Source organism: Plecotus auritus, assembly GCF_963455305.1.
Source record: "Plecotus auritus genome assembly, chromosome: 3".
NCBI classification, from domain to species: domain Eukaryota; kingdom Metazoa; phylum Chordata; class Mammalia; order Chiroptera; family Vespertilionidae; genus Plecotus; species Plecotus auritus.
In genome coordinates, this window is record NC_137772.1 from 220,244,976 (window position 1) to 220,271,878 (window position 26,903).

Genomic DNA, 26,903 nt, shown 5'->3' on the forward strand with positions numbered 1-26,903 from the left:
CATTTATATCATTGTTTACAGGGAGATTCAGGCACGTAATCCCAGTTACTAAAATTCCCCTTCAGGTGTTGTTTTAGTGAATTGCTTTAACATCCGTGCCTTCATTTTCAGTAGAGGGTTAGTTATGACACCCGTATTCCATACTTGGGAAAACTGAGGCACAGAGAGGGGAGACAGCTTGTATAGTAAACGAGTGGCATGGTTATGTTATACACATGTTACATAACTCATTTAGTCCTCACAATCATGTTCTCAAAGTTTGGTCCGTGGATCAGCAACATCAGCAGGTGAAGTGTTAGAAATGCAAATTCTGGGGGTCACTCCTGACCTGCTGAATCAGAAGCTCTGGAATGGGGCTAAGGGATCTGGGTTTCAGCACCCGCCCCCGCCCACCCCCCCCCCCCCAGGAGATTCTGGTGCACACCAAAGTTGGAAAACCACTGCCTTACAATAACACTACAAAGTTCGCTATAATTATCCCCATTTTACAAATGGCAATTCAGGCACAGCAAAGGCAACTGGTCCAGCACCCACAGTTGTAATTGGGATACCAGGTTTCTAATTCAGGTAGTTTACGTCCAGAAACGTGATCTTGAAGAGCACCCGCAAGTGAACATCAGAATCAAAAGCAGGATCAGGCCCGGCTGGTGTGGCTCAGTGGCTGAGCATTCACCCATGAACCAGGTTTGATTCTTGGTCAGGGCACATGTCTGGGTTGCGGGCTCTATCCCCAGTAGGGGACGTGCAGGAGGCGGCCGATCAATGAGTCTCTCTCATCATTGATGTTTCTATCTCTCCCTCTCCCTTCTTCTCTGAAATCAATAAAAAATATAAAAATAAAAACACTAAAAGAAAAAAAAGTAGGATCAGCAATCTTTGGTCATGCACTAATAACTCCATATTGAGCACCTACTCTGTGTCTAAACGTGCTTGTCTAGAAGGAATGGGGCTGGGAGTCGCCGGGCAGATTTCTGCTAGTTACACCCAGAAGGTAGGAGTGGGGAGACCGGCTGGGGCGGTCCCTTTAAAAGACCAGCTCTGGTAATTGGAACCGCGGAGCGTCGTTGCGAGGCGCGCCCGGAAGGCTGAGGACGCTACACCGGAAGTGTCTTAAGGAGCGGGAGCCGCACCGCCCAGGCCTCACAGTTATGGGCCGCAACAAGAAGAAGAAGCGAGACGGCGACAACCGGCGGCCGCGGCTCGTTCTCAGCTTCGACGAGGAGAAGCGGCGGTGAGTGCTAAGCTGGTCCGCATCCCCTCCGGCTGTCGGGCAAGGCCTACGCTATCCCCGCGCCGCGCACGCTCACGCCCAGGGCTCTTCCGGCCCCGCCCTCGCGGCGTGCTCCGCGGCTCCCCTGGGACGCTCTACGGCGGAATGGAAGCGGCCGTTCTCGGCCCCCGGCCTGAGGAATGGAACCGCTCGCCCCGCCCTCCCTTCGCTCTCTCCGCGCTCCAAACCACCTAGCTTTTCTGTGTGCGCGGGCCCGAGAGCAGGGAGATCGGGTTTCAAAGCAATGGCTTCGACCTCCCTAGCCCAGCCGGCCGCCCCGTATGCAGGGCTCTCAGATGTTGAAGATAAACGATAAATGAATGAAATGAGTGGCTTAAGTTCATTTATTCGCTCACCAGACATTTACTCCTACATGTGGGTGCCACCTTAGCATAGGGTAGTGTGTCATCGAAAAATCTAGTGTTGGGGCCCGGAATAGATGGGAATGGTGCAGTCAGTACTACAGAGCCGAGGAGGGGCTGAGATCAGAGAGATGGAGGGAGAGAAACGCTGGGGCACCCACCGGCCCTACACAGATGGTTGGGTCCAAGGAACAACTGCCCTGGAAATGCGGTGTTGGTCCAACAGAAAGTGTAGAGGTCTGAGTAAGGGTGACCTTGAAAGTCCCGCTAGAAGTGGTTTAATTCACTGGGGAATGGGATTTGGCAGTATAGACGGGGCCCCACCTGTTTAGGTTAAAGGCCCACAACCTACGCCCATCACCTGTCTCTTGAAGCTGAAAGGGTAGTGGGTAGAAAGAGGCACCATCTCCCTCTTTTTCTTTCTTTCTTTTTTTAAAAAATATATTTTATTGATTTTTCACAGAGAGGAAGGGAGAGGGACAGAGTTAGAAACATCATCGACCAGCTGCCCCCTGCACACTCCCCACCTGGTATGTGCCCGCAACCAAGGCACATGCCCTTGACCGGAATCGAACCCGGGACCTTTCAGTCCGCAGGCCGACACTCCATCCACTGAGCCAAACCGGTTAGGGCTCTTTTTCATACCTTACATTCTGTGACCTTGGGCAAGTAACCTAGTCTCTCTGTGCCTCAGTGACCCCATCTGTCAAACAGGGATTGGTACCCACTACACAGGCAGTTGTGAGGATTACATGAGTTAACAGGTAAATTTTTGGAATGGTGCGTGGCACACCGTGGGTGCAATTTAGCTGTTTTTGGAGTGAGCCTTTCTTTCCTTGTATCTCCTGATTCTCCCCTGCCTCTTTCCTGTAGGGAGTACCTGACAGGCTTCCACAAGCGGAAGGTGGAGCGAAAGAAGGCAGCCATAGAGGAGATCAAGCAGCGGCTCAAGAAGGAGCAGAAGAAGCTCCGGGAGGAGGTGCAGAGGGGAGGGCGGGAGAGTCTCTCACCCCAGGGGACCCGCAGCCTTGGATGGCCTGAATGGGGCATCTACAGGGATGAGGGAAGGTGTGAGCAGGCCTGGGGAGCAGTTTGTACAGGTAGAGACACCGTGGGCCCAGGTCTGGGGAAGGTTTAGGATGGGATCTCCTGGTCTTTCACTCACTCACCCTGGAGGTGAGCAATGCCCCTGCCTGAGGTGGGGTTGAACAGCCATCATACTCACTGTGTTCCCTTCCCTTTTGGTTTCAGCGCCACCAAGAATACCTGAAAATGCTGGCAGAGAGAGAGGAGGCACTGGGTAAGGCCCACCCTTGGCCTGAGCTGGAGAATAGCCAACAGGCCTGGGTTTATTAATCCCTTGATGGGTGGGAGGATAAGGGTGTAAGCGCTGCACAGAAGCTGGCTTCCTTAACTCTGAGGGTCTTGGTGATGACCCCAGGGACAGGAGTGGTCCTTGGGTACCTCTAAATGTGAGTGGCTCAGAGACAAGGAGGAGACCCAACCTCTTGGTAAACCGATTCTGAGCAGACAGCCCAGTTTCTGAGACCTGGAGGGACTGGGGAGAGAGGGAAAGGACAGCAGCAGCTCCTGGTGTCACAGTGGGCTTGTCCTAGGTGGGAACCATGTGGTCTGGGGGTTTCCTGGAACACAAAAGGAGGAATTGGATAATTTATAGCATTTGTTGGCAGGCCAGCTCTGGAGCCAGTGACTTCCCAGATACTCTCCCATAGAGTAGAGGGGGCCATTGCACTCCAGGACTGGGAGGGGCTAGGGCAGGGGTGGGCAAACTTTTTGACTCGAGGGCCACAATGGGTTCTTAAGCTGGACCGGAGGGCTGGAACAAAAGCATGGATGGAGTGTTTGTGTGAACTAATATAAATTCAAAGTAAAGGAGCGGAGGGGAGAGCAAGAGAACCGGATAGAACAGCCGGATCCGGCCCGTGGGCCGTAGTTTGCCCAAGGCTGGGCTAGGGCCTGGTTACTTATGCCCTAGTGTTGAGGCCTAGTTCTGTGCTCACCCTGAACAGAGGAGGCGGACGAACTGGACCGGCTGGTGACGGCAAAGACAGAGTCAGTGCAGTATGACCACCCCAACCACACAGTCACTGTGACCACTATCAGTGACCTGGACCTCTCAGGGGCCCGGCTGCTTGGATTGCCCCCGCCTGATGTGAGTGTCACTCCCAGCCCTGGTCCATGTCATGGAGATTCCACTGCAAAGGGTTCTCTCCCTTCTGGGCCTAGCCAGGATGCCGGAGTCGGGGGCTGCAGAGGCTAACTCCACCACCGAGTGGCTTTGGGAGCTTGGGCTTCTCTTTGCTTTGCCTCCTCCTCTCATCAGTAAATTGAGGTTCGCTAATGGTAGCACCTGCCTTGTGGGATTTCTGTGAGGTTAAAAGTAGTGAACCCACGAGAAGCACTTAAGATAGCTGTGTACTGTGATCACTCGCATTGCATGGTAAGCAGCAATAATAACAAGGCACATCTGTGTGCACTGACAGTGAGTTTTCAACCTTTGGGGTGTGTTATTAGCAGGTTTCTAACAGCACAAAAAAAAAAGAGGGGAGGAAGGGAGGGGGGAGGAAGGGAGGGGCCCTGGCCGGTGTAGCTCAGTTGGTTGGAGCATGGTCCCATACACCAGAAGGTTGCCGATTTGATTCCAGGTCAAGGCACATACCTAGGCTGCAGGTTTGTTCTCAGTTGGGCAACCAGTTGATGTTTCTCACATTGATGTCTCTCTCTTTCTTTCCCATCCTCTCTCTCTAAAATCAATAAACACATCCTTGGGTGAGAATTTAAAAAAAAAGAAAGAAAGAAATAGAATAGAATTATCATTGAATATCAGAAAGCATCTCAGTAAGTTAGTTTCAGTTAGAGTCTGTCTGTCCGGGTTGTGTAGGAATTTGTATACACGTTTATACAGTCACAAGGTACACATTTTCTATCATGGGTTACAGTGTGCGTAAGTCCTGGAGCCACTGTCTTACCACGTCTTATCATCCACCTTCTATTTTGTGCTCCATCTTCTGAAAGGTCTAATGCAAAGACAAGTTTTGTCCCCGTTTTAGAGTTCTTCCATCTGTGAGTGTTGCGTGCCCACTGGAAACTGAGGCAGCGGAGGACTCTGAAATACAGCTCTCCCTTGCGTGATTCCTGCTCCAGGGCATACAGAGCCTTCCCTGAGTCCCAGCCCAGGCCTGGGATGTGGCGAATCGTGCCCCCACTTGATAGAGCCATGATTGCCTGGCCTTCCAGTCCCCTGCTCTCTGTGACAATCTTTGTCCTATGCTTCTTTAGCAAGGGGCCGGGCCTGGGTCTGAGGAGGAGGTGTCATCCATGGAGAAGCCGACCAAAGCCTTACCCAAGAAGTCCAGAGAGCCCCTGCTGTCCCAGCGGTGAGCCTGGCCTGTCCTCCCCTATGAGCCTGCTCTGCATGGCTGCCCTGGTGACCTGGCCTGCAGAGCCACCTCCCGCTGGCTTGCAGGGAGTGCTGTGGGTGGGGCAGGTATGGGGTCTCATGTGGTCCTCAGCTCCTCCTCATTGTCCCCCACCCCACCCAAAGAACGGCCGACCCTGGAAGCCCTTCGTACCTGGGGTAAAGACCTTTTTCTCTCTGAGCTAAGGAGCTGGCCGGCCTTTGGGGTCAGAGCAGGCTGCCTTTGGAATGGACTTGGTACTCCTGATATTGTGGGCTTGTCCTGACTTCCCCTTCATGAGCTGGGCTGTCAGTCAACCTCAACACAACCTTTCACTTACGCCCTGTTCCCCTAGCCTCACTAGCATCCCACTCTCCCGCAGGATCTCCTCTCTCACGGCATCACTGCACGCACACAATCGCAAAAAAGTCAAGAAGAAACATCCTCGACGAGCCCAGGACTCCACCAAGAAGCCCCCGAGTGCCACTCGGACCAGCAAGACCCAGCGCCGCCGGCTGACCGGCAAAGCCCGGCACAGCGGAGAGTGAGCCCGAGAACCAGGCCAGGCCCCAGCCTGGGCTGCAAGGATCGGTCCCGCCTCTGCTTGGCTGTCCCCGTAACCCAGCCTGCACTGACACCGGGGGCTTTTACCCCAGAAGAAGCAGGCAGCTGAGAACTGGCCTCCCTCAGGAGGAACCTTCTGAGCCACATTTGGAGCATCTTCCTAAATGTATACACCACTGGGCCGTCCTCAGGTCTTTGAAACTAAGTGCACTGTGGTTTGTCCTTGGCCCCAATGCCATGCACCAAGGGTAGGCTTCTGGGGTGGTGGGCGTGGTCAGAGAGTTGGGTCCATCCTCACCCTCCAGCGCTTTTCCCTGTGGGTGTGAAGAGGCAGCGTCAGGTCTAAGCCCCCTAAGCAGGGGTGCAGACCAGCATAACCACTGGTGGAAACCAGAGTCCACCTGCTGCCCTTGACTAGCTGAGACTTGCAGTCTGTCCCTTCTCCTTGGTCTTCTTCGTCTCCTCAGCGGAAATTGAAATGGTGGAAGCAGATGACTCTTGGAGCATCCCCCAACCCCAAACAGGCAGCTTCTCAGGTGCTAGGAGTGAATAACCTTTTTAAAGAAAATGCATCTTGTCTGAAAGTGTGGCCCTTTCTGAGCAGACCCCTCGGGAGTCCAGCTGGTGTTGTGCGGGTCTTCACACTCCTTCCAGGCCTTCAGATTTGGCTTCCGAGCTGATGAAACCACCCTTGTCCCTGCTTGTTAGTAACCCCTCACATACTCTGCTGTTCCCTGACCAAGAAGGTAGAGCGCAACCAGAGCACTGTCCTGGAGCATCGTTGACTCCCCCTTGCCACTTACTGGTCCCTGTGATTCTGAGCGGGGCACAGGGATTTTGAGTTTGCCCTGGTCAGGGCCCCAACACTAGGACTGAAAGGGGAGTAGGTGTGCTCTCATCCCCAGTGAAGTTCATGACTAGTGAGAGATAGTCACGGTGACAGGAGAGTGCTGTGATGGGAGCACAGCTGCAGGGTCTGTGGCCTTGAGATATAGGAGACGCTTGGAGGAGAGGCAGTTGAAGTCTGTGGGCAGGCCTTCCCCGCACTCATCCCAGGGAAGGCATTCCAGGAGCAGTCGTCCCCCCCCCCCGCCCCCCCATTGGGCAGGCTCAGGAACAGTGGCTCTGTTAGGCTGCACCTGGGGGTGGGCAGGTGCTCTCCCATGCCGCCATCAACACCTATCTGGTGGTATCTGATGCAGTTCTGAAGGCCACACCCGGGAACGCACAGCTCAGGGCTTCTGGCCAGGAGGCCTCGTGACCTGCTGCTCAGCTCCTTCCACCTGCTCCTCTTGCCTTCTGGTTGTCCCCTCCTGTGCTCAGGTCAGGTGACTCCATCCCATTTGGGTGCCTCCGTCCAGGGCAGAGCCTGCTACCAGGCTCGAGTCTGTTCTGGTGCTCAACCCAAGATAGCCGAATGTGACCCTAGCCCTCACAGGCCCCTGTGAGCAGGAACAGCTAGGCCTGGGGCATCTGCACGGCAGAGTGTGGATTTGAATCTGGGCCCTGCCACTTGACCACTGTCTGAGCTCACTCTGCTAACCTCCCTGGATCTGTTCCCATGTAGGAAGATAGGAGACACCTACCTCCTAGTGCTGCCCCTAAGGCTAAAATGAGACCCTGCGTATGAACCGGTTCTCTTAGCACAGTGTTCTCCGGTGCGCCTGCGGTGCGTGTGCAGTTGCTGACTGCTGAGACATCGGACCTGGGTCTTCCCATCCCCAGTGACATGGGGTCATGTATAACTTATATCTACAATTTGTAAAGTTTGTTAGTATCCTCATCGCTCCTATGTGTGCCACTAGTTCTTCCAGCAGACCAAGGACATGGAGGCATACGGCTTTGCTAGTCCTAGTATCAGCTGTGGTGTAATCAGAACCCTCTAGAGAACTTGTCTTCTCCCAAGAGCTCCTCTCTCCATGCCTACCTTTGGTTCTTTACTCCTGCTGCCCCCCCCCCCCCCAATACCTCGTGCGCCTTGTGGGTTGAAGCCTCTAGCAGCTTTATCAAGTCGTGAGTCTCTAAAGGGGTCAGTAAAAGCAAGACTGGCCACTTTGGATCACTGCTGTGCAAGGTAACCCCGGGCTGGAGCCAGCCCTGATGACCCTTTTAGAGACTCGTGCCTTCCTGTCCCTGCTCCATTGGGCCACACTCCCCTGCATCTCTGTCTTGCCTGCCAAGAGCATGTGATTCTCCACCAGGCCTGTGGGCAAGGAGAGCTGGGATGACCATTTCCACTTGACGGAGAGGAAGCTGAACCTAGCCTGCTTCCCCAGATCTCTGAAGAGGGGTGTCCCAGCCACATGAAATGGCATGAGCAAAGGTGGAGATAAGCAGAATTCAGAGAGTAGAAAGGGGAATGTGAGGCTGGGGCTAATTGGTGACGCTTCCTTGGCTGCCACCACTACACCCTTAGCCCTGAGCCATTCCACAGATGGGGGCAACCAGGCAGCTCCAGAACTAGGAAGAATGCTCAGGATGGCCCACCAACCTGACCCTGACCCTCTCTCCCTTCTTTCCACCCCAACCTCTGCGTCTGTCCTCTCAGCTGAAAACTCTTCCCCAGGTCCTGTGTGCTCACTGCCCCATCTTCTCCTGGTCTTTGCTCAGATGTCACCTTTCTCAGTGCGGCCTTCCCTGACCGTACCAGCCACTTCCACCCTCTTCCTGCTTCATTTTTCTGCTTGGTGCTCATCACCAGCCAACATACTCCATATATTGCTTATTTATCTAGTTTGTGGTCTGTGTCTCCACTGAAGTATAAGCATTACAAAAGCAGGAGGTTTGATCTTTTGTTCACTGATATATCCTCAGTACACACAATTGACAAAAGTAGGGGCTTCATAAGTATTTAATGAATTTATCAGGAGGACCACTGTGAGTTGGCTTCAAATTTTACTGATGGATGGGAACTAGACAGCTGGCATCATATCCTGAGCTTCAAACTCAAACTGAGTGCCTACCCTACACCCACCATAGGCTCAGAGAGGTCAAAGAACTTTCTCAAGATCACACAGCCAGGGAGTGCTAGAGCCAGATATTGAACACAAGTCTCACTATTTCCTGTTTTGCTTACAGTAATTGGGACCAAGCAGGAAGCTTATTATTCTTGTTATGAAGCTGTGTCTTCGCCTGTTCCATCCTGGGCCAGAAAGACCTGTTCAGAGGCTGTCTCTCCCACTGGTCCGTGGGCTCCTCATCTCAGAAGGAGCCACATTCTATTCATGTTACCATCTCCCCGGAACCCAGCTCAGCATGCTGTGCCGGTACATGTGAATGTCTGACTGGATTGTGAGGATGCTCTGTGGACGACGGTAGAGGCAGACATCCAGGATTTTAGTCGTGCCTCTGCCACTTACTAGCTGTAATATTACTACCCATATTTTATAAATTAGAAAACTGAGGCACAGAGAAGTTAAGACTCAGGTCTAGGCAGAAACCAGGTTAGCGGACTGTAACGGGAATGAACCAAAGGGAAAGAGAGCAGAAGGAGCCATGGAGGATCCGGACCTTAATGTGCAGTGGGTCCCGCGCTCAGAGGCATCTGGGCACCGCCCGCCTCCGCCCCGCCCCTTGCCCTCAGATCGTCCAATCGCACAGTCTTCATGTAAATAAAGAACCTAGAGAGAGCCTATGAGAGAGCGACAGAGGCGTGGTCTTCATCCTCATCCCGGGCAATGTTCTGATTCATTGTTAAAATAAAGAGGCTGTGACCTCCCTACCCAACCCTGGCACCCCCTTGTGCGTGGAAACTCGAGCCGAGGTTAGTTCTGCGCATTGGAAAGGGTGGGGCGGGGAAGGAGGATAAGCGGGAAAAAGTAGAGGAGTGAGGGATATGGGGAGGGACTGGCTGACTGGCTGAATGGAGAGAGGTCTAGGGGACCATTCTCCGGGTGGGGCATCCGTGTCCTCTGCAAATTTTTCATTGTTATATCCGCATCTAAACTGCATTTCAGAGAAGAATTCTGCCAATTGGTTGCGGGAGGGGAGGAGGAAGCGGGAGCAGTGAGGGGGACATGGAGTAGAGTGCTCTACATCCGCCCCCAGGGAAATGAGCAGCGGTCTCCATCCCAGAAGATACTCCTTTATGTGGTCAAACTGGGAAAGAACTGCCCAGACTGGGCGGGACCACTTCACTCCTGGTCTACCACTGGGAGCTGGGAGCAGTGATGCTGGAAGAAGAGCCCAGAGAGGATCAGAGACCCCACCGAGGGGTCAGTGGGTGCCCCCCACCCCTTCCCACAGACCGTGCCCTGCTGCCTCCCAGGTCTGATGATGGAGGAGCCAAGAACCTTCGCCCTGGCTGTCCCGGAGGAGGACATGAAATTCCCAGCTCTGAGGTGAGATTGACAAGGAAGGCCTGATCCCCTGGGATGCTGTGGAGGAAATTCTCCAGGTGAGGAAAGGTACGGGCAGTGACCTGAGGTACCATAAGTGGCAGGTGTGTTTGGGAATATGGATTCCTCTCGCCCTCACCCCCTCCTGGGGCTCTGTGAGGGTTAGGAGGGCATCTTCAAGTCACTCTTCTGTTGGGGCTCCCCCACCCCTCCCCGCAGGGCATGACAATGGAGCTCTCAGTGGCACAGAAGGGACAGCCATAGGTACAAGTCAGAACACAAGGGTTTCTGTTAGGCCAGGCTCTGCCACAAACTTGCTGTGTGACTTCAGGTTGTTCACTTTTGTTCATGACTTTGTCCTCAACTCTGAAAAGACCTGGCTGGCCTTTTGCCTCCCAGTTTTTCCCAAAGGACCTGTGTGAGTTGGCAGTGTGATCCAGTGCCCCTCACTTCCACCTCCTTATGTGTGTGTGTTTGGGGGGGGGGGGGTTGAGGAGGTACACAGACCTGGGTTTGAATCCAGTTCAGCCACTGGGGCCTTGCAAGTTATGGAACCTCTGTTAGCCTTCCTTGCTTCATCTGAAACGGACATTAATTTTATCCACAATGCAGAATAATTGTAAGGCAAGGGCACTCCAACTTTGGGGTGCATGAGTGCCCTAGGAGACTTGTTTAAAATGCACACCCTTAGGCCTCACCTCCAGAGAGATTCTGAGTAGGTGGGTGTGGGGAGGGGACTGGGAATATGCATTTTATAAACAGCTCTAGTGAGTCTAGCAGGGTCCTCGGAACACACTTGGAGCAACACTGCAGTAATGACTAGGAAGCACATGTCAGGTGCTTGGCAGAGTGCCTGATGCTTAGTAGGTGCTTAATGAGTGTTTGTTGAGTGAATAAATGAACAGATGAATACATAGATGAATAACCTTATTTCCCTGGTCTTTGTCCAGGGGCAAGCTGGGGCTGGGGTCCAGGTACTACTAGCCAGTCACCTGGTTCTCGCCTCCCTGCTCCATTCTTCCTGGGCCCCACCAGTGGATTGCAGGAGCTGCCCTGGCCTGACTCACCCAGTATGGAAGGGGAGGCTGGGAATGCCCCCTGCGAACACTGTGAGGCCAATGTGCTTGCCCAGAGCTGCTGTCAAAACTGCTTCCACCCTGAGGAGGCCTACAGAGCAAGGCACCAGGTGAGCTGGCATTCCTGAGTGGTCGGGTGGTTTGGGATGGGGGTGTCCGTGACGGGCTGGGGCCTGACTGAGACACTCACTTGCAATTGAACCCAGACACTGGCTTTCCTCCTGGGCAGAGCCTCAATTTTTCCATCTGTTCAATGAAGTAGTGGGACCATGTGAATGTTTCCCAAATGCCAGTCATTCTCCCGATTTTGTGTGTTGTTTTTTTTGCCGTTGCCTCATGTAATCTATTACATACCTTATTCTTTAAATCAACTCCCTTTTTCGACTTACACTAAAGCAGAACTTTACATCACCACCAGATAGAAAACTAGGATCATATCCTTTATATAAAAGGTTAAAAAGAAGGGAAGAGAAAGAGAAAAAAACAGAAGTGTCTTTAAATTCTAACTAGAGAATTTGTTGGCCAAAGGTTCTGAACCTGAGTCGTGCTGTCTGTTAAAAGGGGAGGTTGCGGGGTAAAGGGGAGATTGGCAGGTGTTAGAGAGATGTTAAAGATACCCCAGCAGCCACTGCAACGGTTTTCCTTGAAGGTGTTGAAGGAGTGAAGCATTTTCTCACTTTGGGATCCATATGGTCTTGGGCCAAGTCTCTGTACACATAACCCCAGAGCTCCTGGTACACACGCTATGAGAAGTGTGGGACCATGACTCTCCATGGGCCCTTCAGCTTTGGTCCCTCACGGCCCTGTCATTCCCAGAGGGTCCTGAGGCCCCTCTTAAGCCTGGCAGCCAGCACCATGCAGGGGGTTAGGCTCCAAAGTGACCCATGTCAGTGAGTCATTGTTCCGCTTTGGAGCCACACAGCCAGCGTTCCAGTGCCAGGTATGCATTTCCCCGCCGTGTGACCTCGGGTCATTCACCCTCTGGCTTCACTCTCCTAAAGAGTAAAGGCAACAAGGCTTCTCACTCAGGGCATCTGGCACTGCTTAGCCTCAGTCACATGTGGCTAATTCAATACGCCTTAGTTTCCTCTCCCGCCTTCCTGAGCAGGCAAACAAACCTGGGAGATTCCTTGTTGCCCGTCCTGATATCTGTAGTAACAGTTCCCCTCCCCCCAAGTTCAGGGAACAGATGCCTGAAAGTTCAGTGAGTCCATCTCCCATGCAAATCACCTTCTCCCGATGGGTGGGGAGATGGCAAGCCAGGAACAGAAGGCATTGTGATTCAGACAGGTTTGGCTTCTAGTGTTAGTCCCACCACTTCCTGGCTGAGATGGGCCACTTCACATGTTCACACATATGGAATAGGTGCTTACCGTGTGCCAGGCATTATGCTAGATGTTGGGGAAACAGTGATTAACACAGACACTGTCCCTGGTTCATGGGGCTTGATAACTAGCAAGAGAAATGAAAACTAACTAATCATGCAAAGAATTATGGTTGTGGAATAAGGTTGTAAGGAATAGCAAGTGGCATGAGGATCAATGATGGGTTTCTCCAAGGAAATGACATTTCAGCTGCTTGGTAAAGGCTATGTGGGGACATTGGCCAGTGAAGTTGGGGGAAGAGGAGAGGAAGGGAACAGTAGGTGCAAAGGCCCTGAGGCAGAAAGGAGGAGGCACATTGGAGGATGGAGAGAGGCCACCAAGAGGGGCGGCACAGGAACCCCAGGGCAGTGCTGGAAAGTGAGGTGGGGGCTGGTGTCCCTGGGCTTCCTGGGGCCTTATAGACATGTGACTTTCAACTTCTTCCTGAGAGGCATGGGAGCCACTGAAGAAGATTTTAATGGGAGTGATGTGATCAGATTTGCATTTTCCCAAGTCACTTTGACTGCAGGACAGAGAATGGAGTGCAGGGAGTGAGAGTAAATCAAGGTGACCAGTGAGGAAAAGGTGTTACTCCTGCCAAAGATGATGGAGACTTTGAGATGGAGAGAAATGGACACATTTCAGAACTAATTGAACAGGGGAATCTAAAGGATTTGGTACCTGAGGAACGTGGAGGGGTGAAACATGGCTGACTTCTAAGTTATTTCCTGAGGCAGGTACTTGGGATAGGAAATCCATCGGGAGTGGTTTGGGGTGGTGAGTGAGAGGTGCCTGTAGCCACACTGTAGATGAGGGAAGTTACTGAGTTATGGAGCTGAGGAGCCAGGCCTCAGTGGGAGATAAAGGCTCTCGAATCATCAGGAGCTGACACTGATGAAAGTCTTGCTCATGGTTAAGTGGTTTCAAACATGTAGAGTCACAAAATCTGTGTTTAAGAAGCATCCCCAAGCCTGGATGGGATTGTGTGGGGCCCAGCTGGAGCCTTAGTTAACCTGGGCTCCAGCTCTTCCCTGGGGGCCTGGAAAGATATCTCTTGGGGGTGGAACTAGTTCTGACATCTTTACCACCTTGGAATATGCAGGAATGGCCCAGGTCCCTCCCCGAAGCTTGTTCTGGCTCCTCTGGAATCCCAGCTCTGGATATGCCTCTACTCTATTCTCAGCTGAGTCCCACAGGCCAGGGGAGGGCTTATCCCTGGAAATCATATGGCCTTGACCAGGTCATGGCCAGGTTCTGGATGGAGGGAGGGAGCCTCGGTGGGAGGGTCGTGCTGTGTGCCAGGTACTGCACATCCCTTTTTAATGTATTTATTCCTATGTGTGTTTAACATTCTATCGATTCAACACTAATAAAATTCTATTTCATATTTATACGTTACCTATTATATTTAAGATGTACAGACTAGACAGTTCTAAGCCCCTTACAAATATTAACTCCTTTCATTCTCATAACACCCCTAGGAGGTGGGTCCTCTTATCATCCTGGTTTTATAGATGAGAAAACCAGGCTCAGAGAGGGGAAGCCACAGGGCTGAGGTCACTAGCTGGGAAGTAGAGGTGCCAGGATTGGGCTTGATGTCTGTCTGAGGCCAGAGCCTGTGCTGACCCGCCAGACAGGAAATCAGAGCCAGGGACTGGCTGCTGGGCTGCTCAAGTGGGTGATGGGTATGATGGGGGCTGGGGGTGAGAGCAGGAAGGAGGTGCCATGACTGGCTGGGGGCTTCTTGGGCTCAGCTGGGCTGGGACCCCTTGGCAATGCCCAGCAAGCTGCTCCCGCCTCATTCATGCTGCGAGGTCCCTGGGGTGGCCCAGGCGCCAGGCCGGGCTGTGGATCTGACACCTCCCGCTACGAGCTCTGATCAGAATCTGGCTCCAAGGCAGGGAGCGAAACTGAACCCAGATGGGCTCCTCTGGCTTGGATGGCATGGCAGACACCCTGGCCCCACTCCTTGGCCTTGCCTAGGACCTGCCAGGGGCCACCTTCTTGGAACCCGGAGAGTCTGTGCCCACCTCGGGGTTGTGTCCAAGCTGTGGCCTCAGCCCTGAGCTCTGGGCTCCAGGGTCCCCAGGGAGCCCATGCCCAGGCCCCCACCCTGCCAGCTCTCAGGTGAGCTGTGGGGATCAGGTTCCTGTGGTTTCATGTCCTGCATTGTTCTTGGCTGGGCCCCGGCTTATGAAACAGTAATGAGGGGCCCCTGCTCCTGCAGCCGGCCCCTCTAAGGTTTCTGCTGCCTCGGCCGCCGCCGCCACGGCCCAGAGTCGGGGCCTGGGAGGGCCGCAGCGTGGGGGCCTGAGCCGGAGCCCCCCGGGGACGAGGGTGCTGACAGCCGACAGCCGCCACTGCCGGAGCCCGCCATCCAGGTAACCTGAGAGGAGGCGGGGTGCAGGGTGCTGTGGCCGCTGTCTCCCACCACCAGGGGAGGGCCCTGCCACCTCAGGAGGTGGGGAGGAATGGGGGGGCCTTCCCAGAGGTGAGCAGCCGTTCCCCCTGGGTGAGCCCAACACCAGCCATCACAGGTGTGGCCTCAGTGCGGGTGGAGGGAGAGAGAAGCCAGCAGTCAGCTCAGGGCCTCGTCTCCACCTCTAGGGCCCCCTGCCCTCCTTCAGTGGGGCAAATCTCTCCTATGAGGCCTTCTTTCCCATCTCCTCCCTCAGACAGCCTCTTCCTCCCTCCCTCTGCAGGCTGGTTTAACCCTTCTTCCTCACCCTCCTTCCTCCTCCTGATCTAGCTACAGAAAGCTTTGGTTCCTTCTGTGCACTTCATGTCCTCAGGCACACACACCTACATATGTGCCAACACATGTAAAGGAACTTGCATGCACTTATGCAAACATGCACTAGTGTACCCCCCCCCGGCCTTGCATACACATGCACGCACGTGTGTACAGTTGCACACACACAGGCCTTTATACGCCCACATACCTGTACACACATGTGCATACACACACTGTACCTCGGCCTGCCCTCAGCCTGGATTCCCAGGGGCGCTTCCAGCCTGATGGACAGCTCTCCTGAGAAGTCTGAGATCTTAGGAGGAGATGCCTGGAGACTTCCACAACGCCTGGTGGGGGGAGGGGCCGCGCAGGGGGAGGGGAGCCCGCACGTGGGCCATGAGGTGCCTCCTCTCTGCAACTCTGTCTCAGGAGCCCGGGAGCCCTCCAGGTGCTGAGGCACCCTACTGCGACCTGCCCCGCCGCCCGGCTGCATCTGAGGACCCGCACAGAGCCTCAACCTCTGGGTGCCAGTCTTTGGGGGGCCTCAGCCTTGAGCCAGAGTCTGAGAGGTGGGTAGAGCTCCAGGGCCTGGGGCGGGGCTCCCTGGGGTAGCCTTCACTTACCCCACCCCACACCACACCCCTTCACAATGGCAGCATCTGTCTATGATGGCTGCTGGCGTGGGTCACATGGTCACTCCCTACAGCTGGGCACACGGGCATGTTCCTGGGGCCCTAGCTCAGCTTTGATCCAGGGTGCAGAGCACCCCCACACCCACCCTGCTGTGGGCATGGCTCACAGCCGCTCACATTTCCTTGTTCCCTTTGCACAGCTTTAAACAATTAAATAGGCTTACCACCCACCTGCCTGACTGTGCACGGCTCCAGGCTCTGGGATTCCCTTCACCCCCCATCCTGAGCTGCACTGAAATCCCTTTGGGGCTGAGGGGCTTTGGGAGGGCATGGCTGAGGGTCTAGAAACCTGGGGTCCTGTTTCAGCTTCATCCCTGTTGGGCTGTGGGACCTTGGGCAAGTTATTCCCTCGTTCTGTGCCTCGGTTTCCCCATTTGAAAAATAAGAAGAATTGAATTAAATCAGCATTGCTTTGGGAACATGTGTTCCTCACAGGTAGACATTAAAAAAAACCCACAATAAAAGCTCTGCCATCAGATAGTTTCAGAAAGTCTGGGATCCACAGAGTTGGATGTCTTTCTTGCAGGACTTGTCAAAGCCTTTAGTTTGCAGTCATGCATTGTACTTCTGAAGCAGGGAGGTAGATGTGTGTAGTATGTCCCAAAGTTATTTCACTGCAGGCCTCTTTCTTGGGGGTCAGCACCCCTTTCCATCTTGTAGGCTAATCCGTGGGCCACTCTTTGGGGATACTGCCAGCTCTAAGCCTGTTAAGGCCCGTGGCCACCCTCGCTGGCTTCCCCAAAGCAGGGCTTTCTCTGCAGCACCCTCCCTTGGCATCCAGACTGGTGCCCTGTCATTGCCCCCCATTAGCTCAGCACAGTTATGTCTGGGCTTCCTGAGCTTGGGTCCCCACTGCTGCTCCAGTAACAGAGGGTCGGGGCTGGCACCACAGCCCTGGTTCACAGAACAGCTCTTCCCTTTTCTAGTTCTGTGACCTTGGCCAGTCCCTTGGCCTCTCTGAGCCTCAGTTTCTTCATCTGTAAAATGGGAATCATTACGCTCCTTTCAAAGAGAGGCTGTTGTAGCTAAACCAGGCAGACAGAGAGCCTTCAGTGTCAGCTCCCTCTTCCCCTGTCATGTGAGGTGTGTGTGTACCTGGGTGGGGTGTTACTTCTTAATTCCCATTACTTTTGGGGAAAAAGTCATGTGTCTGTCTCCTCTCTCAGGGGCCCATCGACAGGGCTCCCTGCAGAGGGCCCCTCAGCCACCCCCAGGAGAAGGAGCTGGGACTCCCAGGCAGTGCCCTATCTGGAGGGCCCGGCCTCCTCCCTGTGGAGCTTCGACGAGGGCCCCGACTCTGGCACCAGCTCCAGCCCTGACTGCGACGCCCCTGATGATACCAGCAACTCGTCCTCTGTGGTGAGCTGGGGGCGGGAGGCTGAGGGCACAAGCAGATCACCTCTCCGTGCCAGCCCCAAACTCCCAGAGGAGAGCTGGGCCTCACACCAAGGACCTGGGCCAAGGGCCCCTGAAGGCCTAGTGGGCACCTCAGGCTGTCCAGACCACCCCACCTGGGAGAGGTAGGGGCCGGTGCGGGAGGGCCGGGCTCTGCCTATGAAATAATGGAGGAAGGAGTTTCGGTTGATGGGCGCTTCATGTGAATCACCAATGGGCTCAGGTTGCCAAAAAACTCTCAGGTCACAGGTCACAGAGGGTCAGGAGGTTGGGTATTTTGTCCAGAGCAAGGATGGGATTGGTCCTGGCCCTGCCTTGGTTACACACCACTGCACCCTATGACCAGCCCTGGCGGAGGACAGAGAGAAGGGAGCAGGCCGGGGGCGGAGGAGTGGGGGGGACACCTGAGCAGGGGCAGAGCTGGGCCGTTTCGCTGAGAGAAGAAAGGAATCAGGAACTTCCTGGGCATTCACCCCTCAAAGGGCCACCCCGGGGTAGAAGAGGCAGACTGTCTGTGAGACCTCCAGGAAGAAGTGACAGGGAAGTGATGAGGCGGCCAGTATGGGCTCAGGAAGGCTCACCGCCCTGCTTTATGGCCCTGTTTGGGGGCAAGAAAACTGAGACTCAGAGAAGGGAAGCAATTTAGTGGAAGCCATACATCCGGGAAATGGTGGGGCAAGGCTTTGAAACTACTTCTCTCTGGATCATGGGTTGTATCTGGGGCGGGGGACTGCTATGCCAAGGCCCTCCTACCACATGGTGTTCCCTGGGTTCAAGTCCCCTCCCACGTAAACCATTTCCCAGCTGTGTGATTTCGGGCAAGTTCTTGGCTCCACAGACTGCCTGCCTCAGGAGCTGATTGAAGATTAGTTGAGTTGACACCTGCAAAGAGCCCAGCATAGCGCTGGGTATACAGTAGGTGCCCTTTCAATGCCAGGTCCTTCCCCTTCCTTCTACCCATCTCATGCCAGGGGTCTCTCTTCTTAATCTCCAAGCACGCTTCCTCCTCTCCTTCCCTGGCAGGACTGGGACATTGTCAAAAGGCGGGAGGAGGCCCCCGGCGGGGACAACAACACCGAGATGATTCCTCGGAAGCTGCAGGAGGGGTCAAGAGCTGACAGTACCCAAAGGGCTCCGTCTGTCCTCACCCGGTCCCCTGTGGGAGGAGACACTGCGAGCCAAAGAAAGGAGGGTGAGTCCTTCTGCCTGACCAGGTTGGTTCCTGTGACTGTGGATGGAGTGATTGCTAGGGGCCATCTGGGTCCCTGGGGATGTCTCACTTTGCTGGCTCAAGTCTTAATAGTAACAGTCTCATATAATTATGGAGCAGGCATGATATCCATGCAACCTGCTTTCCATACCTTCTCCCACAATTGGTGGGTTAGGACCTTCAGGTTGCAAGCAACAAATTAATTGAGTAAAAAGTCTATGGGGAGCCCCACCAGCATGGCTCAGTGATTGAGTGTTGACCTACGAATCAGGAAGTCATATTTCAAGTCCCCGGTTTTGGGCTTGATCCCCAGTGTAGGGCATGCAGGAGGGAACCGATCAATGATTCTCTCTCATCATTGATGTTTCTATCTCTCTCTCCCTCTCCCTTTCTCTCTAAAATCAATAAAAACACATATATATATATTTTTAAAAATCTAAGGGGAGATGACTTCAGGCATAGCTGGATCCACGTGCAAACAGTATCAGAAATCAGGCCTCTGCTCCGCTTTCTTCTGTGGGGGCTTCATTCTCAGCCAGACCCTCCCCCATAGTGACATGGTGAGCAGCAGCAGTGTCAGGCTGTATCCTACTTGCTTATCAACTTCCACAAAGAGAAGGTACAATCTTCCCAACAGATGTAGCTCAAGTCCTAGGACGGCTTCTCCAGGGAACCCAGCTTGGGTCATGTGTCCAATCAGGTGATCAGGGATAGGGTCAGCCCCCTGCACAAACCGCATGGCTTGAGAGTGGGCAAGAGGAGACGGCCCAAAGGAAATCAGGGTGGTGTTCGCAAGGGAAGGGGAAAGGCTGCTGGTCAGGCCAAGCCCAGAGATGCACACGACGCTGGCTCCCACAGCTTGGGCCCTCCCATCACTACTGCACTGTGTTGCTCCTGCTCTGCATTTCCAGCATCGTCAGGGTTTGGGGATATGGCCAGAGCATCCAGGTCCTACCCGGGTGGGCAGGAGGCCTGGCTTCCTATGGCTCCTGTAGCATTCAATCACCAAACATGCCAGTCCCTGCCCAGACATCTCATCCCCCAATACAGCAGCACAGGATGGAGGAGGAGCAGAAGCGCGTGCCCTGCTGTGAGCAAAGGGCTGTGTGGGAAGTGGGAGCAGAGGACAAAGAGCTTCTTTCCAGCCAGGGAGGGACTCACAGAGGAGTGGCTCCCGGACATGGTGCTCTGGCTGAGGAAACAGCCTGGCAAAGGCTTGGAGGTGTGAATGGGGAGTACTCTGGAATGTGCAGCGAGGGCACAGTTGGTCAGACCACACTGGGCCAAGGAGTTTGGACTCACTTCTCTAAGTAGTAGGGAGCCATGGTAGGTTTTGGAGGAGAGGAGCGATATGATTGGACCTGTGCCTAAAGAAATTCACCAGAGCTAAGTGTGAAGGATGGAGTGGAGCAGGACGGGGCTGAGAAACCAGGAAAGGGACTGTTCCAGCCACTGTAGTGATAACTGACTCAGGCAGGAATCAATGGCTGATGCTAAATTCCTAGGTGAAAGGTTGTTGGAGAACAGGAGATTCACACGATCTCAAAGTATCACCCCTCAGATTACACACCGATTACAGAGGGAAAAGGCACCTTTAGGGTGGGAAGATCTGGCACATCTTCCTTAACCAAGTGGCCGCTCAGCATCCCAGTGGGGGCAAAGTGGCGACAGGTGCCCCCATGTGATGCACAGTGGGGGACACAGCATCCTTTCCAAGTCTTCTGGCTAAAAATGCACCGCCTGCATCTGGTCCCACCAAAACATCAGATAAACCCAAACTGAGGGACTGTTTGCAAAATAACTGTCAGGACTCCTTAAAAAAATTTTTTTTTAATTGATTGATTTGAGAGAGAGAGAGAGAGAGAGAGAGAGAGAGAGAGAGAGAGAGAGAGAGAAACTTCGTCAGTTGCCTCCCATATGCTCCCCGACCAATAGAACTTGAAACCTTTTGGTGCATGAGGCGACACTTTAACCAGCTGAGCCACCCGGCCAGGACTAACAGGACTCTATGGAAGACGAAAAAGGCCTGGGGAACTATTCTCGACTAAAAGAGGCTACAGAGACAGAGAAGCAAAATGACATGTGGGATCCTGGATTGGAGCAAGCATAGGAAAAGTTATAACTATGGAAGACATTATTGTGACAGCCAGGAAACTTGAATGTGAAGTGTATGTTAGATAACGGTTTCGTATCCACGCTGTATTTCCTGAGTGTGGTGATGGAAGGAGATGGTCCTTGCTCATAGGAGATGCATTTGGAGAGCATTAGGGGTGAAGTGTCATGAGGTCTTCAACTCCCACATGGTTCAACAAGATAGATGACAGGAAGATAGAGAAAGACACAAGTAGATGACAGGCAGGTAGGCAGATGGGTGAATAAAGCAGATGAGACAAACTGTTAACAGCTGGTCACTCTGGGTGAGGAATTGCTCTGTGCGTGATGGACGCACCACTCCTGTAACCCCTCTGGAGCCCGTTGTAATTGTCCAGGGGAAAGATGGAAAAACCTGAATTAGAGCAGTGGCTGTGGGTGAGGAGCGGACAGAGAAGGAGAGAGGTTTAGGAGGTGGCCTTGATGGGACTGGGGACAGGAGAATACACGGTCCCAGCTGCTGGTCTGGGTGTCTGTGTGGACGGCGATGCCTTTCACTGACCATGGAGAACTGGGGAGGAGGTGCAAGCAGTGTGGGCCAAGGTGGAGCTAGAGCCCGGGAAGAGGTGTAGATTCGGGGAAGAGGTGTAGAGCCGGCTGCTCATTGATGGGTCAGGACCATTCTCTGGCTACTCCTTTGCTGATGCCTCTTCCTCCGCTCGACCCTCAAATATGGATGCCCCAAAGCCCGGTCCTGGGCTCCCTTCTCTCCTCTCTCTGACAACTTGACAACACCTGGCTTTCCATACTATCTGGAAAAATCGACATCTCCTCTGGCCTTGATTTCTCCCCTGACCTCTATCTAGTTCATTGTACAACTGACCTCTTCACTGGGGTGTAGGATAGTACCTCACACTCAACACAGCTTCTTCATTTCACTCATTCGCTAAGTATTTATCAAGCACCTACTGAGTGCCAGGCCCTGTCCTAGTGCTAGAGAGCCAGAGGGGAGAAGACAGACAAGACCCAGCCCCTGGAGCTGGCCCTCCAGTGGAGAGAAGCTGACAGAAAACAAACAGAAAGCCAGATCAGAGAGCGGCAACTGCTTTTGGGAGAATTAAGACAGGAAACCGTGAGAGCGACTGGCCAGGTGGACAGGGAGGATCTAGGGGGAGGGGGACAGTGGCATTGTGGCTGAGGTCTGAGTTCACAAGCAGAAGGAACAATCAATACAAGGCCCTAAGGAGTGGACGGAGGTGCTGGGTTCAAGGAGCAGAGGAAAATGGGTGGAGAGGAGGATGGTGTGGGGGCACCAGCCACCTAGCTCTCCCTCCAAACCTGTTTCTCCTGCAGTCTGTTCTGTGTCACCACCCGCCCACAGTTAGGCCCCAAATCCCGATTCCTTTCTTTCTTCACCCTTTCTACCACTAGGAGCTCTGCTCAGCGCTGCCTTCAAAACTGTCCTCCAATCTGTCCCAGTCTTGCTGCCTCTACCATTACCCCCTGGCCAAGCCACTATTATTGCCAGAGCCCCTCAAGCTCTCCCATTCCTGCTGGCCCCTTCAGTCCATTCCCCCACACACACCCCCCGCCCAGCAGCTGGAGCCATTTTTCAAAAACATTAATCAGATCTTGTCACCTCACCGCCCCATCCCACTGCCCTGTCCCCTCAGGCCCGGGGAGACTATGGTGAGAATAACACATGGAGACCAAAAGCCTCCCTGGGGTGAATGGGTGATAGGCACCTGCTTTCTTGCTCTTAAACACATGAGCAGTGGGTGGGGAGAGCCTCACTCTGTAACCTGCTCATCAAAGGCAGTCACCTCCACTGTCCACCTGGTGGCAGGGACCCAAATTGCAGGCAGGGTGCCAAGGCCCAGGAGGAATTAGCCAAATCCAAGATGCTAGAAACTCCTTGACATCCCTCTTGGGGCATCTCTCAGTTTGCAAAGCACACTCTCCCCTCACCTTGAATTGCCTCTTCTCTCTTAGATACCAGTGGTGGGAGCCGAAGCGCCGGGCAGCACTGGGCGAAGCTCCGGGGAGAGAGTGGGTACTTCTTGGAGCGGCACCGGGCTTCCTCTGCGACACCACAGGGCGGACCTCGAAGTACCACCCCCCAGGCTTCCTCTCTCCATCGCTCTGCCCAAAGGGACGTTGCCCAGACTGCTTCCATACAACTTGATACCCCCCGAGCTTCCTCTCCCTCCCAAACAGCCCAACGGGACCACCCCAGAACCTCATCCACCCAACAGGACACCCACAGAGCTTCTTCTGCACAGCAGAGCACTCCCAGAACGGCCTCTCCCTCAAGAATCACCCAGCGGGATAACTCCAGAACCTCGTCCACCCAACGGAGCAATCCTCGAGTTTCCTCTTCCCCCAGAGCCGCCCAACAGGACAACTCCAGAATCTCTTCTACCCAACAGGACAACCCTCAGACTTCTTTTTCTGCATGTACTTCTCAACAGGAAAACTCCAGAACATCCTGTTCCCAGAGGGACAACCCCAGAGGCCCCTCTCCCAACCGGACCACACAGCGGGAACACTCCAGAACATCCTGTTCCCAGAGGGACAACCCCAGAGGCCCCTCTCCCAACCGGACCACCCAGCGGGAAAACTCCAGAACTTCCTGTTCCCAGAGGGACAACCCCAGAGGCCCCTCTCCCAACCGGACCACCCAGCGGGAAAACTCCAGAACTTCCTGTTCCCAGAGGGACAACCCCAGAGGCCCCTCTCCCAACCGGACCACCCAGCGGGAAAACTCCAGAACTTCCTGTTCCCAAAGGGACAACCCCAGAGGCCCCTCTCCCAACCGGACCACCCAGCGGGAAAACTCCAGAACTTCCTGTTCCCAAAGGGACAACCCCAGAGGCCCCTCTCCCAACCGGACCACCCAGCGGGAAAACTCCAGAACTTCCTGTTCACAGAGGGACAACCCCAGAGGCCCCTCTCCCAACCGGACCACCCAGCGGGAAAACTCCAGAACATCCTGTTCCCAGAGGGACAACCCCAGAGGCCCCTCTCCCAACCGGACCACCCAGCGGGAAAACTCCAGAACATCCTGTTCCCAGAGGGACAACCCCAGAGGCTCCTCTCCCAACCGGACCACCCAGCGGGAAAACTCCAGAACTTCCTGTACTCAGCAGAACACCCCCAGAACCTCTTCTACCCAACGGAACAACCCGCACTCCTCTTCTTTCCGGCGGGACAACCCCGGGAGCTCCTCCCCTCAGTGCTGCACCCCAAAGAACAATCCTGGGCCATCATCTCCCCATCGTTCCACTCAACGGAATAACCCCAGGAATTCTTCTCCCCATCGTACTAACAAAGACATCCCCTGGGCCTCCTTTCCCCTCCGGCCCACCCAGAGTGATGGCCCCCGAACCTCCTCCCCATCCCGCTCCAAGCAAAGTGAGGTTCCCTGGGCATCTATCGCCCTTCGGCCAACCCAAGCTGACAGGCCTCAGACCTCATCTCCCACCAAACCAGCTCAGCGTGACTCCCCCCAGTCCTCCTCGGGCCCTCCCCAGCACAACTCACCAGCCCGGGCCTCTTCTTCCTCGCACAGCCCCAGCCCCCACAGTGCCCCCCGGACTTCCACGCCTTTGTACCTCACCCGAGGGGCATCCCAGACCTCTTTCGAGTCCTCCCAGCCTCCATGTGCTGTGTGCATTGGGCACCGGGATGCCCCCCGAGCCTCTTCGCCTCCTCGCTATTTGCAATATGACCCGTTTCCCTTCTTCCCAGACCCCCATGCCTCTGAGAGTGAATCAACTCACCATGAGCCTCCCTATATCCCCCCAGCCGTGTGCATTGGACACCGGGATGCTCCCCGGGCCTCCTCACCCCCTCGCCACACCCAGTTTGACCCCTTCCCCTTCCTCCCAGACACATCAGATGCTGAGAACCAGTCGCCCCAGCACGACCCTCCCCAGTTCCCCCCACCTGTGTGTATCGGATACCGCGATGCACCCCGGGCCTCCTCCCCTCCGCGCCAGGCCCCTGAGCCCTCCCTCTTGTTCCAGGATTTCCCCAGGGCCAGCACCGAGAGCCTTGTCCCCTCCACAGACTCCCTGCACGAGCCCCCCCACATCCCCACCCCTGTGTGCATTGGGCACCGAGATGCACCCTACTTCTCATCCCCGCCACGCCAGGCCCCTGAGCCCTCCCTCTTCTTTCAGGACCCCCCTGGGACTAGTATGGAGAGCCTGGCCCACTCCACTGATTCTCTGCATGGCTCCCCAATGCTGCCCCCGCAAGTGTGCATCGGGCACCGGGATGCACCTCGAGCCTCCTCCCCACCCCGCCACCCACCCAGTGACCTAGCCCTCCTGGCACCCTCACCTCCTCCAGGCAGCTCAGGGGGCTCCCGGGGCTCAGCACCCCCTGGGGAGACCAGGCACAACTTGGAGAGGGAGGAGTACACCGTGCTGGCTGACCTGCCCCCACCCAGGAGGCTGGCACAGAGGGAGCCAGGGCCCCAGGGCAGCAACGGGGGCCGAACCCGCAGCCCTGGCCGTGCAGAGGTGGAGCGCCTCTTCGGGCAAGAGCGCAGGTGAGCCCAGGGTGGGGTCAGCCAGGTGGGCTGGGGAGGAGCCTCGGCAGCAGGACAGGTGGAAGGTTCAAGGCTTAGGTTGCCAGATGGAAAGGGTTGTCCCCTGCGCTGCCACTTACTGGCTGTATGACCTTGGGCAAGTCACTTCATCTCTCTTTCCCTAAATTAAGAGTTTTTTGTTTTGTTTTGTTTTTTTTTTTTACCATGAAGTGATGTTGTGCATAGCCTGGTGGTTAAGAGCAAAGACAAGGGTCAGGCAGGCTGGGTTCAATCCTGGGTCAAAGCCACTCCCCATCTTTGTGACCTGGTAAAGTTACTGCCTGAGCCTCAATTTTCTCATCTGTAAAATTCGAACGTTCTACATTAATTGAAATGAGGTTAAGCTCTCAAACCCTTAATTTGATCCATAGTCACAGGTTTGTTTATTTTCCCCCCTCCTTACCTGAGGGAAGAGCGCCCATGATTTTTTTCTGCCTTAACAAAGAAAACTCATGGCTACCCATGTATCCTGCCAGTGCTCCGTCCTGGGGCCGTTCACACAGCCCAGGGGAGGGGAAACAGTGCCCCTGCTCTGGCTGAGATTTCTCTCCAGCAGTCCCAGCCTCAGGAGTTCTCAGGACCAGGGTTGGAATTCCATTAGTCAGGGTTGAAAGAACAGCAAACAGTAGGTCTGGAAGTCTCGAAGCTTTCAGTGTATAATGAATTATAGTGTATCTTCCAAGACCCAGTTGTACAACCATCACCACAACCCAAATTTAGAACATTTCCATCACCCTAAAGAGCGGGTAATATTTTGCATGCAGAATTCCTCTCTCTGTTGTCCCTGAGGCAACACTTTATCTCAGATTGAATTTGTGTTTGAAATCTTATCTTTTATTCTTCAAATTTCCTTTTCTTTCTTGTTTTTGTTTTGTTAATCCTCACCTGAGGATATGTTCCCCCATTGATTTTTAGAGATAGTGGAAGGGAGGGGAAAAGACAGAAAGAGAAAAAGGGCAATGTGAGAGAGACCACTGATTGATTGGTTGCCTCCTGGGGATTGAGCGACCCTTCAGTCCTAAGGCTCAGCTAGGGCTCAAATTTCCTTTTACAGTAACTTCAATCCATTTACTATCCAGATGACAACCTTTAAGGTCTCCAGCATTAATATAATTATTTCTTTGGTCTTTTTAAAATTAAAAATATACTAATTTTTAAAGCAGTTTTAGGTTCACAGCAAAATTGAGTGGAAAGTACAGAGAATTCCCATACATCCCATTTCCCCCACATGCCTGGACTCAGCTCCCTATCAGCAGCCCCGACCAGAGGGTGCATTTGCTACAAACCATGAACCGATACTGACACGTCATTAGCATCCAAAGTCCATAGTTTACTTTAGGTTCACTCCTGGTGCTGTACATGCTGTGGGTTTGGACAAATATACAATGACACGGATCCACTATTATGGTATCATACAGAATAGTTTCACTGCCCTAAAAACCCCTTTGTCTTTGCCTTTTTATGACTACTATTTTTAGTCAGAGGTCAGTTTGTGTACTTTAACTTTTATCTGATAACTCAGTAGGAACACTAAGATCTTTAAATCAAAGTTAAATTTTCTTTCTTTTTTTCCTACTAGGGTAACTTTTAGAGAGATAAAGGTTTATAATAAAAGTCCAGAATATGTTTATACTTTTATTAATCATTTAATTGTTTTTACGCATATACTTTTATCCATTTTATTTTATTCTTTGAAATAGATTATTTACCTTTTTTAGCTTTATTGAAGTATAGTTGCTATATAAAAATCGCATATGCTTAAGTATATATTTTGGAGAAATAGATGACTTAA

General features: G+C 53.7%; 2 protein-coding genes across 2 annotated transcripts in view; both read left to right on the plus strand.

Moving 5' to 3' along the window:
• The first annotated feature begins 1,066 nt into the window (after positions 1 to 1,066).
• Positions 1,067 to 7,402, plus strand: NOL12 (nucleolar protein 12). The gene is made up of 6 exons (XM_080660692.1): positions 1,067 to 1,231; positions 2,506 to 2,611; positions 2,884 to 2,932; positions 3,663 to 3,805; positions 4,933 to 5,030; positions 5,434 to 7,402. The coding sequence occupies exons 1-6, from the start codon at positions 1,149 to 1,151 to the stop codon at positions 5,597 to 5,599; spliced, it is 645 nt and encodes a 214-aa protein (XP_080516818.1). The 5' UTR covers positions 1,067 to 1,148; the 3' UTR covers positions 5,600 to 7,402.
• A 3,622-nt stretch (positions 7,403 to 11,024) lies between these two features.
• TRIOBP (TRIO and F-actin binding protein) overlaps positions 11,025 to 26,903 on the plus strand; it is a gene marked incomplete at its 5' end in the record, with an annotated part of 54,559 nt that continues 38,680 nt past the window's right edge. Inside the window, 5 exons of the mRNA XM_080662782.1 lie at positions 11,025 to 11,138; positions 15,556 to 15,695; positions 16,985 to 17,177; positions 18,237 to 18,405; positions 22,507 to 25,072. Coding sequence (XP_080518908.1) covers positions 11,025 to 11,138; positions 15,556 to 15,695; positions 16,985 to 17,177; positions 18,237 to 18,405; positions 22,507 to 25,072 — 3,182 coding nt within the window. The remainder of the gene's footprint in view (positions 11,139 to 15,555; positions 15,696 to 16,984; positions 17,178 to 18,236; positions 18,406 to 22,506; positions 25,073 to 26,903) is intronic.

What these genes read in the sequence shown, in the direction of transcription:
- NOL12 (XM_080660692.1), top strand. Translation starts at nt 1,149, where the DNA reads ATGGGCCGCAACAAGAAGAAGAAGCGAGACGGCGACAACCGGCGGCCG. An exon ending in AGAAGAAGCTCCGGGAGGAG is followed by an intron (nt 2,612 to 2,883) that starts GTGCAGAGGGGA and finishes TTTTGGTTTCAG; the next exon opens with CGCCACCAAGAATACCTGAA. An exon ending in TTGGATTGCCCCCGCCTGAT is followed by an intron (nt 3,806 to 4,932) that starts GTGAGTGTCACT and finishes ATGCTTCTTTAG; the next exon opens with CAAGGGGCCGGGCCTGGGTC.